The sequence below is a fragment of the Scophthalmus maximus genome, chromosome 21, assembly GCF_022379125.1.
Source record: "Scophthalmus maximus strain ysfricsl-2021 chromosome 21, ASM2237912v1, whole genome shotgun sequence".
NCBI lineage: Eukaryota > Metazoa > Chordata > Actinopteri > Pleuronectiformes > Scophthalmidae > Scophthalmus > Scophthalmus maximus.
The window spans coordinates 12334028-12350850 of NC_061535.1; the positions used below are offsets into that span (position 1 = coordinate 12334028).

Sequence of the window (16823 nt, forward strand, 5' to 3'; positions counted from 1 at the left end):
TGAACATTTTAGGATATTCGCACTTCTGATTGGCTGAAATGAAGGCGACTGAACACATTTCACATTGTCAATTGGACAAATTTATTTGAAATAATCTGGACAAAACGTACGGCGCGTTATGAAAATTTTTATTTTTTTAGGCTTGGATTATCACATGCAAGACACACTCCGCTTCAGAGAGAAGCGCGAGAAAGCTCAGAGCGCACATCTTCAGTAGAAAGTTAAAACTATTGTTATTAAAACATAATGGCTCTGCAAAGATTTGGTGCTACCGCAGATGCAAACCTCTGTGAATATGAAATAATATGTCTATGTTTATAATAAAACACGGGATGCAATTAAAATATTGCATTTTCTTTTAAATCATCTCAACTGTAGAGCTGTTGTATACAATTCATGTTGTGTCGCTCTCGCTGCTATCCAAAATATTTCAGGATTAATATCAACTCAAAAAATTTACAATTTTCATACCAACACATTTAAACATAATTAAAATCATACAACAGACAATGCGACGGACAGTGACGATGGATAATCAGATGGTGTCAACGCTAGGTAGTGTGATTATTGATTAATGTCAATTTGGTCCTGAAATACAAACGGTAATGCCGACATATGAGAATGTTATGATAATCATAATAATGCCACCTTGCGACTTGCGTGCTGTTGAGGCACTTTTTTCTTTATTATTATTTTGGAAACATTTAAAAAGTGGAGAGGCTCAGTCAGATCGTCCAGATGTGACGCGCTGTTGAAAACCTATACAACGACATTTATCAATCGTATTAAAAACATAAATCTGTGAGGCTCGCTAAAAGCAATAAATATTAACTTATTCTCACAATTAAAAAAGAAGAAAAAAATCTCACATATATCAACATATTATTACATTCAATCCTTCCGCTCTACACTACAGTTCTGTTTTTATTATAGCAGCATTGCCTTGGCAACTAAAAACAAAATTAAAAAGTGAATCGTTAAGAATTTATAAACACATCAAGCTATTTTTTCGCCCCACGACGAACAAAAAAGGTATCAGGCCTTTTTTCTTTGTGCAGCAAAAAGTTATGGAAACAACTTCGGAAAGCTTCCGTCGACTCTTCTCCTCCTCTCAACACGAGGAAGAGATACCCAGTATCAGTGGCGCGTCGTCACGATCGCAGGATCCGGGGAGTCACACCTTCACGTTTCTTTTTGAATTCCACATCCAAAGTGCAACTCTTCTGAGAGACGTCTTCCTCTCGCTCGTCACTCCGGGCGCCTCCTTCATAGTGCAAAAGCAAATTACTAGGCTGTGGGTCTAAGCAGAGGGAGGAGGGGGTGCGGTAGTTACAACGGAGGCAGGTTCAATTGATTCGTCTGTTGAAAAGGAGAAAGACAAAAAGGGGGTTCGATTTGTGCGTTGATGGGGAATTTCATGGTTGTGTGTATATTTTTTTCCACCACACAACTACCTTCTCCTCCTCTGCAGGTACAGGCGGATTAGCCACTGAACCACAAACGGCCAAGTCACGGCGAAGGCCAGACTGGCGGGAGAAATGTCAAAAGGCCACCAGGATGGCTTCTGGGGGAAAAAAGAGAAAAATAATTAGCGAGAACAACGTAATTTCAAATGAAACCCGTGACTTGATTTCCGGAAAATATCCACGTGAGCGCATGTGAGAATAGAGCAGGAAAATTGGGCATGTTGACGACTTTAAACAAAAACTCTGCTTTCTGTAGAGCTGTGAGTGAAAGCTAAGAGAATATATTCAGACCGTTTACCTGACTCCTCTTAATCAATGGGGCTGATGCATAATTTGGAGACTGAGCCGCTGATCTTGCCTGTAAAGGAAAAAAGTTACGTTGATAAACTTCACCCTCGTACAAGTAACGCTGCAAATGGTATTTCAAAGGAAATTGCATAATTTTATCAAGTTCGCTACAGGTTTTATTCTATGAACCCGCACGGCCATTGAATGACGACTTCTGAGAAATTTCCTTCAAATTCTGTATGCAAATTCCCAGGTTATGCTCAATCAAAATATTGGTGACCCCAAAAAATATTGTCATGCAGATAATATCCATATAAACTTGTATGTTGAGTTAAAGAAAGATCTGTCAACCCATTCACGAGCTACAGTCTAATGTTTTATATAGCGACTCGTGCAGAGTTGGGGTCAACTGTTCCCGTGAATTTGGGGTTTCTTTCTGAGAGGGGCACACAGTCGCTCTGACCTGACTGGCGGTCAGAGCCTCCAGGGTGTGCAGCCTCTCCAGGACGCTCTGCATGTCCTCCTGCAGTCGGGCCAGCGCCACGACGATCTGCTCGTTCAGGCTCCCGCCGGGTGTCGCCGCTCCCCCCGAGCGTCGCCGCTCCCCGTCGTCGCAGGCCCCGTGCGACGGCACCAGAGCCCCGGAGCCGCCGCGCCCCGGAGACCTGGAGCCTTAACGAAAAAAGATTTATAATTAATACGTTCAAAAAGCTTCATCAACAGGTCACGTGCAGACCATAGGTTCTCGGGAGTATCAGTGTCCCGTTGGAGCATCCTCACCTCGTCCTCCTCGTCCTCCTCTGACCACGTCCGCGTCCGGCCTATGACTCTGCGACATTGTCCCGCCGGGCTCTCCGTCTTCCCCTCCGCACCGGACGACCTCCGGCGGAGCCTGAAGGTCCTCTCCGATCCCCTGCGTTGCCTCCGGAGGAGGAGGCGGCTGCGGCGCGTGGCTCTCCTCGTCGCCCAGCTCGTCCAGAGAGCGGCTGCGATCTGGGCTCTGGAGAGGAGGAGGAGACACATAAGAATGAGTCGATGGTGTATCGATAAACATAATCGTGTTTTTTCTCAAGTCGTTCGCTTGCCTCTTCCTGTCCGAACTGGTCCACGGAGTCGCAGTAGACTTCGCTGTCAGAGTCGCTGGCCACATGGCTGGGACCAGACGCGTAGGCGCTGGGATCTGAGATCAAACACAAAGAGGACAGGTACAAAAAAAAAAAAGGTCAGACTCTCGCTGTGTTGTCATATGGTGATGCACAAGCTCTCAGGTTGCCATTTTAAAAACATTTCACAAATGAACACGTCGCTTCCCTTACCCGCGTGGTGGCCATTGAGCAGAGGCTCGCCGTTCGGAGGGAACCCGGAGTGGCTCCCATTGGTCAGATGGGCGACACCGTTCACAACTTTACCGTTCGCCAGGGGCGCTTTGTGTCTCCTGGCTGAACTCTTCTTCTTTGGCTGAGCAGCTGCTGGTTTTCTGTCTGAAATCAAATCTGTGACACACGGAGAATAAAATAAATCAATAAAAATCTATATCTGATACTCGGACACAATTTTAGTTTCTGTATTAAAACTCTTACCTTTTCTGACCTCCCTTATTCCTGCCTCTTCCTCTTCCTCCTCCTCCTCTTCGTCGTCCTCCTCATCCTCCTCCTCCTCCTCATCCTCTTCGTCTTCCTCCTCTGCCTCTTCCTCCACCTCCTTGGGTTTGAGCCTGGCGGGCCGGGTCTCCAGAGTGCCGTTCATCTCCATGCTCCTGATGATGCTCTTCGTGACGCTCTTCGACGGCATCGAATTCAACATTGTGCCAAACCCTGAGCGGCAGAAGGGAACTTGTTACGAGGTTGTAAAACAAAAAAACTTAATTATTGAAATTAAAGCAACTTTTTCATAAGTCACAAGAGGTTTAAGAGATCACTAGGGCTGCAACTAACGATTGTTTTCATTATCGTCTAATCTGACGGTTTGTTGTTTGGTCCATAAAATGTCATAAAATGGTGAAAAATGATCGATCGTGTTTCCCAAACTCCAAGATGATGTTTTGTTTTGTCCACACACCAACGATATCCTGTTTACTGTCCTGAAGGAGCAAAGAATCCAGAAAATATTCACATTAAGAAGCTGAAATCAGAGAATTCTTCATTAAAACTCCGATAACTAATCGATTAACTGTTGCAGCTCTAGATATATCCCAGTATATCCCAGTTTTTTACAAAATACTTCCACCTGGAGTTATCAGTTTTAAACCGACGTTCAGATTTCTGATTGCGAGAGAAACCTTTAATGTGTTTAGCCACATGATTTGTTCTGCTAACTAAGTGCGTGTATCACGACTGCTAAAAAAAAAAGCAGCACGAAAAGCATCGGAGCTACAACACCACACACACGTGCTAAAACTAAACCACCAGACTCTTGAAGCATTTTCAGGGTCATGTACTTGCCTTCCAGCTGCCTAGCAAACAGAGTCAAACGGGCTGAGCATATGAACAAGAGGCAAATTATTAAAAACAAAACAAATAACAGGGTTAAGCTTCCACAAGCTGTTTCATCACAGATTAACGTGACGGAGGAGAAGAAGTGCTTACCTGTGCTCAGGTCCGATATCTGCGTGATCTTCTTCTTCTCGTCCACCAGCTCGTAGAACGGGCCGAGGACGCGCAGCAGCTCCTCCACCTCGTCCGTCATGGGCATGCCCTCCAGGATCTGTGCGCATCCAACACGACAGTCCCAATTTTTTTAATCTTGTGATGAGTTAAAAAAGGAAGGTGTGACTTTAAAGGGGGCAGTGAACGATTTTTGGGGAACATACCAGTTTCATTTCCTCGACATAGGCTGCCATCGCTTCTTCTTTGGACATGTCTCCGAGAGAATCCCACGCATCCCTGGTGAATGAAAACAAAAGGCGTTATTACAGAATGTTTCACTGTAAAAAGTCCATGTCAGTTTCCATTTCTGTTTTGTGCCAGTTTTGTTACTTTGTCAACAAGGCCTGGTTATCTGACAGTCTGCCCTTTGTCAGCCGTGGGCTCAAAGAGCTGACGGACAAGAACGTACAGCTAATTTTACCACTTTTCCTCATAAACTTGGAGGGAATCACACCATCGCATGGGGGAGAGAAGCTTCCCCCCGGCCCAGTGTGGGTGAGAGGTCGCATTCCCAAGTCGCGTTTCAGTCCAAAGATCACCCACCACCCAGCAGCACCACCTGGAGGATCGCCAAGGTCTGAGAGAAATCCCAGTTCAGAGCCGTCGGCCGTGTTTTGCACACGGAGGTCAAACTGGGTGAAAAGCTAAACGTTGTGCAACGTGCTCACATCATCTGACACGGTGCAAAACTTCCTGAATTTCACTCCGCGACGTCAGTGCAACTTTTCTTTGAGGGAGAATCACTATTCAAACTGATATACACCCCTTTTGATATATAGACAACATTTTGACTGATCTCCCACCATTTTGCTTTGCCAACTGCGTCCCAGAAGCCGGGTCGCGGGATGTTGCACGCTCCCACGGTCGCCTGTTTGTAAAAACTGTAGAACTTGAGCATCATGTCATTAGATGGCTGGAAGGGACCTGGAAGACAGGAGGAATTTGAGTTATATAAACTTCCATTCCCTTACATTTCTGTTTAGCCTTTCAAGAGTCACTGCTGTGGATAGTGCACTTAAGACCTCGGGAAGGAAAGCGTCTGCACTCGACGCTGCAAGTAAAGTGGATTAAAACCCTTTTTAAACCGCACGAGATCCCCCGGCAGACCAAGCTGTTGCCCTGCGTCTCGCTAAAGTAGGTCTGACACAGGTCTACTTGAACCCTGGGCGGAACTGGTCCTGATAATATAATCTTTGTTTCACATGCAGTGGAAACCACTTTGAATATAACTGCATATACATCAATATTACAAAAAGAATATTATTATTGGAGCAAAGAAACTCCTAAGCTCTTAGTTGGTGGGAAAGACCTTTCTGATTGTATGTGTAATAATCGTCACATGATTAAAATAATGACTTAGAATTTTCAGCAGAGAAATATTGATGAAAATATTACATAGATACTACACTTATAATAGTTAAATTTATGACGTAAACAGAATCCGTTTCCCCACAGACTCTGTGAATGCACTTACTCCGAAGAATTCTGGGTAGAAATTGCTCTCTTGATTATTTATTTTAAGTTTTAATAGACTTTCTGAAACTGTGTCATAGAATCCCGACCCACCAGCTATGGACTCATTGTCCTTGTGTGCAAGTATCAAACCACACAACGTATCCATCTATTCTGTGGTGATAAAAACTGTTTTTCTAAGATGGTAATTATCAAGAAAGTTATTACAGCTACTAAAAACATAAGACAAATTCTAAATAAGGGATATACAGTATGATGTATATTTATTTTGTTTGTGAGGGACTGCGCTCATGGATCAACAGGCAAAATACTGTATATGAGCCAGAGGCTGTTGTCCCTTTGACATTTCTTATTAGGTAACATGAAAATAAAAATATTTCTATGAAATCTATGAATAGTTCATGTGGTCTGGCACCAAGACCAATCAATACAATGCATACCATCCGGACTAATTGTTGCAGCAAACCAACAAATAAAACAATACACGCAAAAAAAAAATAGAAATCAAAAACATACAAAAGCCATAAATGTGCATGTAGACTGAAATACAAGAAATTGATTATACATGGTCACAAGTTAGGTTTGCTTTAAGCCGGTTCTTAAGTTTATCTTTAAAGATAATTACTACAATCTCTCGTCAATAGGTGAACTATTCCTTTAGTCCCAGCCACAGTGACTTGAGTGACTGCCCTTTGTTTCCCTGCTCTCCACCACCGCCCTTTTTTACACATTATCACACTTTTATTCTATTACTGATTATTGTTCATAATTTAAGTTCAATATCAGCCTCACACATTTTGATGTCACATCTATTACTTGCATGTTGTTTTTCTTGCAAAGCTTCAAGTGGAGCGCTCGTTTCTGTCACCAGCTATTGTAATTATAGGGAATATGTTTGATGAATAAAGATGGGGGGGGCATTAGGCCCCTCTACTGTAACTCACCATCCGGGGGTAAACTCTTGATCACTTTCACGGCGGCCTCGAACCTCAGCCTGGTCAGACGACTGTCATCCTCCACCTCCATCCTGACGCTCTCCACCACCTCCATGACAGAACCTGCGGAGACGGACAACAAGTGAACGCAACACCATAAAGATACAACACACAAAATACACAAACGCACACACGTACATATAAAATGAAAAAAAAACTAACTTCTATAAAAGGTATTTCCTGCCTTCTCTTAAGTTTTAGGTCACAACTTTAGCTGAACTTGTGAGTTGTGTTATGATCACCAGGAGGAGGAGGAGGCTCTTTTTTTTTCTCGCTTGTGAATCTAGGACACAGCGACTGTAAATGCGACACAGCTCCAACTCCCCGCATCGACGTTCATGCCCAGATATTGTTTCAACTTCTACAACTGTCGACGGGAAGAGGGAAGAGCCAGTCCCCAGAACGACGCCACTCACCGTTAAACGCACCGGCCTGTCTCCACCGTCAGTAGACGACCTGTGTGTTGCCCTCGACCAGACGCCATCAACGGTATCCAAAGCCCGTCACAGGTGCATTGTGGGAGTTGTCGTTTTCTGCGTGGCTTTCGAGCGTTTTTCCTACAACACCCATAATCCCCCCTGCTTCGACTGAAACGCTTTAGTAGAAATGTAGTTTCGCGTTTAGCTAGCAGCTAGCTGTTTTAACGGACAAAATAAATAACTACGAACTAAATTAACTTTATAAAACAGATTGATATGTGTTGAATGTGATTCTTTTTTTATTTTGCCGTTCGCCAATTCATAAATTCACTATAGCAACTAGTTCAAAGTAACACTACATGTCCCAGCATGCTCTATTCTGGATTCGTTTTTTTTTCTTCAGTTGGAAGCGTGATAGGTTGACGCCATAGAAGAGCAAGAGCTCTCACTTTGTTTTTGTTTTTTTCGGGTAGCACAGCTCGCTGTAGGATTTGTAGCGAGTTGGAATTGATCTATTCGTTTATTGGTATAAATCAACAGAAAATCAATCACCAATTATTAAAAGGCATATTGAGGGTTATTTAATTTATTGTTATAATTTTTCTTTTCAGGGGAAAATATCAAGGATTCGCAGAGTATTTTGCTTTTCTTTGTCTGTTCTGTGAGTACAAAGGTTGGGAATACAAAGTATTTTCCCCTGTTCTCTTGACGAGTTATAGACCACTTTTTTGAGTTTTGAGTTCTGACTTCAATCTCATCTGTCAGAATTCTGAGAATGAAGTCAAAATATAAAAATAATGCAAGTAAAATAAATTTGGCCAGCTATTTCATTTTTTTTGCCAACACAACAATGTTTACGCCCTGTTTCCGGTTTGGTCTGAAAAAAAAAAACTGGTCCCTCTTTTTTTCCTTTAGCCGCTGAGTGACCACTCCTCGCGAACACATACGATCTTCGGTTCTACGTGACGCCAACGCGAGGGGCAGGAATCCCACAATAGCGGCAGGCGAAGGGATCTTTTTCTTTTTTTTTTCTTTCCCTTTTTTTTTTGTGTTGTCTGAAGGCAGAACCTTTTCTGGGGCTGGTGGCGGCGGCAGCGTCGATCAGAAGGCAACACGGCCGAGAGGGACGCGAAGCTCCGCGGGGCGATGTGAGAAGATGGCAGAGCTACAAATGCTGTTAGAGGAAGAGATCCCGGCCGGCAAACGAGCGCTCGTGGAGAGTTACCAGAACCTCACCCGGGTCGCGGACTACTGCGAGAACAACTATGTCCAGGTAGGCGAAGGAGCCCGCGGCGACATCCGCTCTTCACAGCCGTCGGCCGGGTCGGTCGGCCGGGGCGGGCGGGGTTTGAATGGTTTGGTCGGGACCGACCAGGAAATGGGGATGAAAGGAACGGGCGAGTCGGTCTCCGCCCGGTGCTCGGCGACGCGGACGTTGAGGGAGAGAAAGAGGATCGCGGGTCACATTTACTGCTCCGACGCGGAGGGCGTGTCTACTTTAAGAATAAGAGATAAAAGAACAGTTTTTTTTTATCACAGAGGTTCTCAGTCCGAAAGTGCTTCCACTTGTGTGACGCCCGGGGAGTTGTGCTTTTAACGGCAGGTCCCTGAACACATCTCAACTGCCCCCCACAAAAAAAAAACAACCGAAAAAATTAATTTGTGAAAACATGGAGTTGTAGCAGTCTGCTGCTATGAATCAATCATGGACCACTGTAAAGAATAAGTTCACTGGTACAAATAACCAACTGTGCACTATTTATATGTATTCTCCATGTGCAACTATTGCTACTTCTCTGTGCATAGTATTTATATTTTTGTTATATTTAAGTACGTACCTACTGCTTTTTCAAAAATGTCTTTGTATATTCTGCTATTTCTGCTACATTCTGTCCACTGTGCTGCTGTAACGTGGGACGAATGGAGGTATATCTTATCTTATCTTCTCTTCTCTTCTCTTCTCTTGACGCTGCTTCACATTATACCTGTAAAAAAAGAAAAGAAGTATGTATGAATATTACAATAACACGGCCACATCCATTATATTCCATAAAACTCCCCATTGAATACCCGCAAAACAGCTTTCAAGAAGTCCCCAGTGGGACGCTGCAGGAATATTACAGCGTTGTACAGATTATGGACTCGTGTAAATGCCATAATGTCATAAAGTGCATGACTTTTATTGCTGTCACACTTTAAAAAAAAACAAAACATTTAACGCGTGATATATGGTTGAAAGTGGGTGGTTGGCAGCTGTTGGGCAAGATGATTCAGTTGGGTTTGCAGACAAAGGTTGGAGGTATTGATTTGTTCTTCTTCTCCCCCTCCTCTCCTCAACTTGTTCGTGGGAACAGAGCTCTGTTTAGTCCAGTTCAGTCTCCTATGTTTTACCCTGGACGTCCTCACACGCGTCTTTCATCTGTTTCAATGTGTAAGTACAGTAACGTCTGCGGTGGGCCACTCCTCAAAAGAGAAAGAGGGGGAGAGAAGAAGGAAGAAGTGCGAGACGAGCGTCCTCTTGAGAACACATTTGCCGAAAAAACAGCGGCGGCGAGGAGAAAAACAAGGTTTTCCTCCGCAGGAAGTCAACCCACCGTATCAGCTACAGGAGGGCGTGTCCCCGTTCCAGCTGCGCTCCCACAGGACTCCCTGTAATTTTGTTTTCTTCCTCGACTACATGATTTGGCCCCGGGACGCTCTGGCTCCTGAAGCCCACACGTACATCTCCGTCCCAATTTTAGACCAAAGTGAAGTGGAAGGTTTTTTTTGATTTTTTCAACAGCTGTAACATGAGAGAGAAAACTGATTTCCCCAAATGTAAATATATAAACTGAAGCATGTCCGTTGCACTGAAGCTCCGGGCGCTACCACTGAAATGTCTGGCAAGATTTCAATGTTGAATACTCAACAGGAGTCATTCTACTATTTTATTCAGAAAAGTTTTTTTCTTTGGATAGAATTTTTTGCAGACCTATTTTTGAAAGGCAAACGCTGAAAATATTTGGTTCAGTATTTTGCTGAAATTCTTTCCTCTTTTAATTTTGAATCTTTTATGCCAAACGTACAATAATTCAGTTTTCATAGGGCTGGATACTGGATGTAAATACTGACAGTCATGTCTGGCAGCGAATGCCCCGTCAGACGGTCTTCTTGTTTGCCACCTCTTGAATAAGATAGTTCCCGACTCGAATCATAATTTTCTAGATCTAAAAAGACAACATTCTTGTACGTCTGCTTGCCTTTGAAGTCTTAGGCTTTTTCAGTGTTAGAAGAAAACATGGTTTTGCGTGGAATCATGTCGGTATTTCAAAAAGTATTAACAATTATTGAACATTTTGTGAAAAAATGATGCATTGTTTTAGATTTGAAGCCCAATTCTGATGCCATCTAATATTTACCAAGATTTTTAGTGTGAAATTGTGACGTCATCTGCCTTTGACTTTTGAAAAAATTATTCTTGGTTCAGATTGTTCCAGACTTGAATCATTGTTGGACCAATTTACTGTTTGTAGAAAAACTTCTTCCGTGGCTGCTTTTATGTTTTGATGACTTTTTCAGAACTTTGGCTTCTTCTGTAAAATCAAAAAACAAATCATTATTTTGGTATCACGGCCAAACCTTGAGTATTGGCACAGTTTTTTATTCATTTACAACAATAGACGGCGCTAGTTTTGAAGGCCAGTACTGATGCCATTCTATTTTGTGCTGAAATTAATATTGTATAACATTAATTTGGCAGATGCTTTTGTCGTGAGTGACTTACATTGATTGATTCACACTCAAAGATCTAAGAGCTACGTGGATTTAATAAAAAAAATGATTATGATGTTATTTAAAAAAAAAAAACTTTTTCTAAATAAATGATGCGCCGGTAGTCGCAGCATTGGGCGTCAAGCTTTGGCCCTGAAAAGGTGAATTTGAGGAAGAGTACAGTAGAGATGGGCGTCGTCCACGAAGCCAACGCGCAGACCTCCACGTAAACTTTGTCTGAAACTTTTAACGAAAAACCCTGCGGATAAGCTCCGTTCCAGGCGTCTGACGGGATGCTGACGCCAAACAGAGATAAAAGAAAGAAAGAAAAAGAAAAGAAAGAAAGCAGGATTTGAGGCTTTTCGGGCGCACGGCGTGAGCTCGGCGTGAAGCTGCTGTCAGACTAACAGTGCACTCTTCATAAGCTCTCTCTCTCTGTCTGTCTGTCTGTCTGTCTGCAGATACTCGAGTCTCTCTAGAAACACACACACACACGCACAAACATAAAAGTGTGTACTCCTTGCTGAACCGCGCACACATCAACAAGCCTCAGCTCGAATCAGCCCGTCCTTTCAGCACTCCTTCACATTTCCATCCCCTCCCTCTCCCTCTCTCTCTCTATGTTTTTGTGTGTGTGTGTGTGTGTGTGTGTTTGTGTTCGTGTGTTCTTGTCATGGAGGCTTTGGTGTTGGGAGTGTGCTCGGCCGAAGCAGATGGTGAAAGCTCTGTTCAACCAAGGACACATCACTTTCTCAACTTGATCTGTGACTTTGGTTTGTCCATGACTGTGAAGAACTTTGCGCGTGTGTGTGTGTGAGTGTGTGTGTTATATGACACACTGACAGGTCAGAGTTATGTTTCCTGTTTGCCATGCTGACTCTGAAGATCGGCTTCTCCCTGGAAATGCCTTCTCGCTTGTGTGGCAGGAAGTAGCTTAATAATAGAGCGGAAGAGACACTTGCAGAGATCTGCATTGTTGTTTTTATTATATTTCCCTGCATTCTTTAGCTATTCAATAGTCTTTGTCTGCACCTTGCTTCGCCCCGTTGAAGTATATTTTACTCACATTTATTTCATTCTTATGTAGTCGATGCCGCTCGGCAGCCCGTCAGTGTTAACCTGTTGTGACAAGGACACATGTCCTGTATGCAAAGTGGGGCCACCTGGCCACGTTGGCAGGACACGCTGATGGAGGCTTCTGGAAAGAGGGGCTGCCTGCATGTTCATCGCTTTGCCAAATAAAATCGTTAGTTGTTGTTTGGGCTCTTTGATATTTTCAGAGCTGAATCAAAATCGTATTAATCATTTAGTCGATGGAGAAACAATTTCTGTCAAGTGTGAAATGAATGCATCTAATTTGCTCTTTCATTTTAATCAGATGTGAGACTTTGCTGTTTGTTTCTTTGGGGTAATAAATGATATTTAAAGGGGCACTCGTGCCAATCGTTTGTTTACAGGTCTGAAGGTCCTCACTACTTTTGTGGCAACAGACGAAGCTGCACGAAGCCTGATAAAACTCAGTTGTTATATAAGTGGATGCTAAGTTCACTTTTCTTCAAATTAAATCGGGTTTTGGGCTCTGAGGAATCTATAAGATGTTGACGTTTGTATTTTTTTCGAGCCATAGTGAAACGATTAATCGTTTTAAACATTTAGCAGATGAAACGATTGTGTCATGTCTGGATATTTGTTCTCCACGTGATTATGAAAAGCTCAATATCTTATTAGAAAACTTGTCAATATCAAAACTGAGATTAAAATGGAGCTTCAGTGGCCAAATTGTGTCTGATGAACAAATTTTCCAAGCATAACAATTATCTGAAGCCTTGATTATACATTGATTCATTAATCAGAAGTTCATAACTTTTGAGCTGCAATTAATGAGAGTCCTTATCAGCTAATATCTCAAATTATTGATGGATCATCTAATCCATAAAATTTCATAATAAAGACTAATAAAACTACCATCGCAAGTTCCCAGGTCTGTGAGTCCAGAGGTGACGGCTTAATATAAAACGAAGAATTGACCAAAACCCATTGTTTTAGATCTTATATTGCAATTTATTTATTTTTTATAAAATTCGCATCACAATGTGGGATCTCTGCTTCGCGGGACAGTAGACACAGTAACATGGAATAGGGAAATGGAAGTGAGATGTGGCAAACTAGAGGAGGTCATAAGCCAGATCGGACCCGATGTTGAAAGCTCGGAGCATGTCACTTGTGCTTGCTGAGCCAGCGGGATGCCCACTGGTGTTTTTTTTAAATTTTTAGATGGAAAAGTCCAGGCTGTGTCTGAATTAGTTGTTTTGATCAGGCTCCCAAAAGTGAAGCCAAAACATCTTGTTCGCCCCCTGGTGGGTTGCTGCAGCATAGGTCATAAACACCCGCCTCCTTCTCGTTAGCAGATGGGACTTGGTCCAAAGTAGACGGGCCGAGTTTCTTCAACATGGAAAGATAGGGCATCTCCAAGCGTCCGTCTATCTTGATGCCATGGAAACGGGGTGTAACATCATGATTGACAGCTGAGACTGACTTTGCCATTGATCCAGCCTTTCGTATCGACGGGACCTCGACACCGTGTCTCCTCTCCATGATCACTGCTACGCAAACTCTGGCTCTGAATGATGTCACGAGTGCAAGATGGCAGCTGGGCTGTTTTGGCTACATTTTTTCAAATATGGTAGGAAGTGGAGAAGCTTTGTCTGTTCACCATCTATGGTTGTAATCCATGCTGGTGGAGTCGGGTCGAAGACGAGAGTCCTGTCTAGACTAGGAGTCTGGCACAAAGCGAGAGATGTGCTCTTCATAATCCTGGTCATTTAACCTTGCTGTACCTGCCCGGGGCTGTTCTTTCCCCCTGGATAAATCATGTGATCCTTTCCCCTATACGAGAGCCAGCTTCTCCTGAGTCCTTGTTTCCTGTCCTTCTATTCTCCAACTCACTCTCTCTCTCTCTCCATGCGGAGCGGCCTGGTTATTCTCGCAGCGTGGAGAGGCCTAGCGGCTCTCGGCTTACCAGCCGGGCCCATTCATCCTTTTTCGACCACCTGTCACTCGCCCCCCCTCCGCTGACCGGAGTTGGTTTGGTCCACGGTGTTGGACTGATCTGCTGCAGGCCGGCGGACTCGTTCACAGTCACACTGTCCTTTTTTGGCCACAGGACAAGTGACTTTCTTTCTACCTGAACGAACCAAGTACCAAGTGACTCAAGGGAGGTTTACGACTTGTCCTCCGCCGTGTGCAAACTTCCCCTTTGTGTCTCTTTTGTGACATACTGAAGGGTTTTTCAGTCGCACGCTGGCAGTTCTTCAAGGTCGGGCGGACCTCATGGCCTTTCAGGCAGCCTCCCGTGTGCCGCACCGGGGGAAGAGCAATTATGAATTCATGCATCGCACAGCTCTGAGTTTCAAGGAAGAACTGAAGCACCGGGGTTCTTTTTATTCCTCACATGATCCGTTGTCACTTGCACTACCATAGCTGTCTCCTCAGGTGGCTCGTGTTGGAGTTCAGTTTCCCATAGTTTATCATAATTTCAACTTTTCTTTAGGATTAATTCCATCCAGGACTAATCGGCAAGAAGTACAACATGTCACTTGGCAAAATGGCCAATAAGTGGAGTATTCATTAGTGGGACTTCTTTAACACTAAATGTACTTGTTCCAGGACGAGCATCTTGAAAGTTGAAGGGGCATCCTGACATCTATGACGCTTGATTTTTATTTCGATTTCTGTTTAGAGCCCAACCAATACTGCCTCAAATCATTGCAGGGTCCTACCTTCCACTGGGTTTGCAATGCATCTCTGTGAACTATGACAGGAGGAACTAAATGATCCGCCATAACCAGGGTCGGACACTACACGCGTCTTTCTTGTGAGCTCATATTCCTTCGCCCTGCCTTATTTCCAATCAGCTGCTGGATGATAGACAGCCACATCAATACAACGACGCTCTCAGCTGCCTCCTGTCTCACTTATCTCACCCCGTCCGATCAGCAGTAATCAGCGGATCGATACATCACACGGAACAAAGCGCCAAGTGCGCTCGACACGACCTTCCAGTCGGATTTACAGTACGGTCGTCCTGCTCTAGTCGGTGTGTTATAGGTGTGGCCGTAGGTTTCACTCCTGCCGAGGGGTTTCTGAGGTTGTGAGCTTTTTTTCTTCTGGAATCTTTCCAGTTCACATAAACGCACGGCAGCTCCGTTACAGTATTTGTTTTGTTTCGCTCCTCCGAGCTTCATCCCTGACACTTGTGGTCCGTGGCCGTGGAGAGATCTTCAACAACACTTGAAAGTTTAGACATATGACTTGTTGCAGGATTCCAAGCATTCCTGGAAGTTTTTTGTTTTTTTTTGGTTTGTTCTGAGCGCATTTCCCCTCCGGACATGTGGGAGCACATAAACGCAAATGTGCTTGTCAGTTGTGTGAAGATCGTCGTACTGCAGAAACACAGTGTTGTTTTTACCCTCAGACTCTTTACTTGTGAGGAATTACTGTCATGTTCCAAACTTTGATTGGACGCCTCAAAAGGTATACTAAGGAAAACTCATTTTTTCCATTTCCTGGTTTTTCACTTCTCGGTGGAGGGGCGGCTACACCTCCTGCTCTGACCCCTGAACAGCGTCTATCCTCAGGGAGGAAGTCAGGACTTTTCCTTCCTACTGTCTCAAAGAAGCCTGTGGTGCCTGACGTTAAAGCAGGGCACCACCTTGTTTAAACATTTTTTATTTTTTTTAAGTGCTTTGGTTGTTGGCCGTTATCTCGCCAGACTGGATGAGTGACGGTGTGAGATGGACGTTTTTTTACACAGTTCATTGCCTCAGATATTCAAAAGCTTCCCAATAAACAAACCATTGTTGGGTGTGCCACTCCCTTATTGCTCCAGACTTCATTGTCCTCCTGCTTACACTGCATTTGTACAATTTTTTGCAAAACTGGCTACTTATTCCCCAGGTACCGTTTTTATTGTGAGTGCACAGACCATGCATTCCTCTGTTCTCCCTTTCTAAATCCAGCTGAGGCGCCTGTTTACCACCGCCCAGATGTTCTGTAGCCTCTTTGACTTCGTCATTACTCAGCTCCGAAATATGAGATAAAGTGCCCCAGGAGCGTTGAAGGGAGCTCACCTCAGTCCCCTGCTGCTGCAGACTACACTGAGCTCCGCTGTGCCGTTCCTTTTTTTGTGGCAAATATCTCGAGCACCGTTTGCTCTCGTTTTGTCCACGCGTCTCGCCGTAGATGGATGTCACGACGACGCGTATAGATTCTTGGGTAACTGAACAAACAAATCTGGTTAATCTGAGGATTTGTGGACGGGCCGACCTCTGACGCGTCAACAAGCGAAGGGCTCTAAAGAAGTCGCTCTCTGGCAACGCAATCAAGTGTCGCATCTGTCCGCGCCCAGCGCCCAGCGCTGACCTCACATCACATCTCTGTCACCTAATGCAGTTTGGATCACTTTATCCAGATGTACAAAAAAAAAAAAGAATTAATCTGCCATCTGTCATTCAACTATTGCTGAATCAGTTTATTTCTTGCCCTCTTTAAGATAATAAAAACATAATGTGTCATGCGACAGGATTTAAAGGAGGATTACAGTTGATATGATTTGACGGGATGCGAAAGATTTAAAGTCATGTGAACCAGGAAAGGAAGGAACAGCCCTGATCAGCTTTAAACCTTTCCGTTCAATGTATCGGTCGACAAATTCATCTGACTTCTTTGCGTTTGAAGACAGTGTTTTACCAGGAAAAGAAAAAACCTTGTTTGAATTGACCAATTTCT

General features: G+C 43.9%; 2 protein-coding genes across 11 annotated transcripts in view; one reads left to right on the top strand and one right to left on the bottom strand.

The window, feature by feature from the left end:
• Positions 1–107: 107 nt before the first annotated feature.
• On the bottom strand, positions 108–7667 carry acbd5a (acyl-CoA binding domain containing 5a). Its single transcript, XM_035618676.2, has 13 exons — positions 7284–7667; positions 6817–6930; positions 5203–5323; positions 4564–4636; positions 4340–4457; positions 3335–3568; positions 3071–3247; positions 2840–2934; positions 2535–2754; positions 2218–2426; positions 1765–1824; positions 1455–1564; positions 108–1359 (listed from the first exon to the last, which is right to left on the bottom strand). Exons 2-13 carry the CDS (start codon positions 6920–6922, stop codon positions 1347–1349), a joined length of 1536 nt encoding a protein of 511 aa, XP_035474569.1. The 5' UTR covers positions 6923–6930; positions 7284–7667; the 3' UTR covers positions 108–1346.
• A 264-nt stretch (positions 7668–7931) lies between these two features.
• The window catches only part of abi1a (abl-interactor 1a), a 39219-nt gene continuing 30327 nt past the window's right edge, over positions 7932–16823 (top strand). For 5 of the 10 annotated variants that reach the window (XM_035618674.2, XM_035618672.2, XM_035618670.2 and 2 more), the window contains exon 1: positions 8278–8559. In XM_035618674.2, coding sequence (XP_035474567.1) covers positions 8443–8559 — 117 coding nt within the window. In that variant the 5' untranslated portion in view covers positions 8278–8442. Of the gene's footprint in view, positions 7948–8201; positions 8560–16823 lie in introns of those variants that run through there. The other 5 variants (XM_035618666.2, XM_035618668.2, XM_035618667.2 and 2 more) reach the window with 5 other exon arrangements.

Bases quoted from the DNA above. Each gene is read 5' to 3' on its own strand.
- acbd5a (XM_035618676.2), bottom strand. From the start codon at position 6,922: ATGGAGGTGGTGGAGAGCGTCAGGATGGAGGTGGAGGATGACAGTCGT. The intron at 4,637-5,202 runs GTGGGAGATCAG...TTCATTCACCAG, and splicing joins GCAGTTGGCAAAGCAAAATG to GGATGCGTGGGATTCTCTCG. The intron at 4,458-4,563 runs GTATGTTCCCCA...GGATGCGCACAG, and splicing joins ATGTCGAGGAAATGAAACTG to ATCCTGGAGGGCATGCCCAT.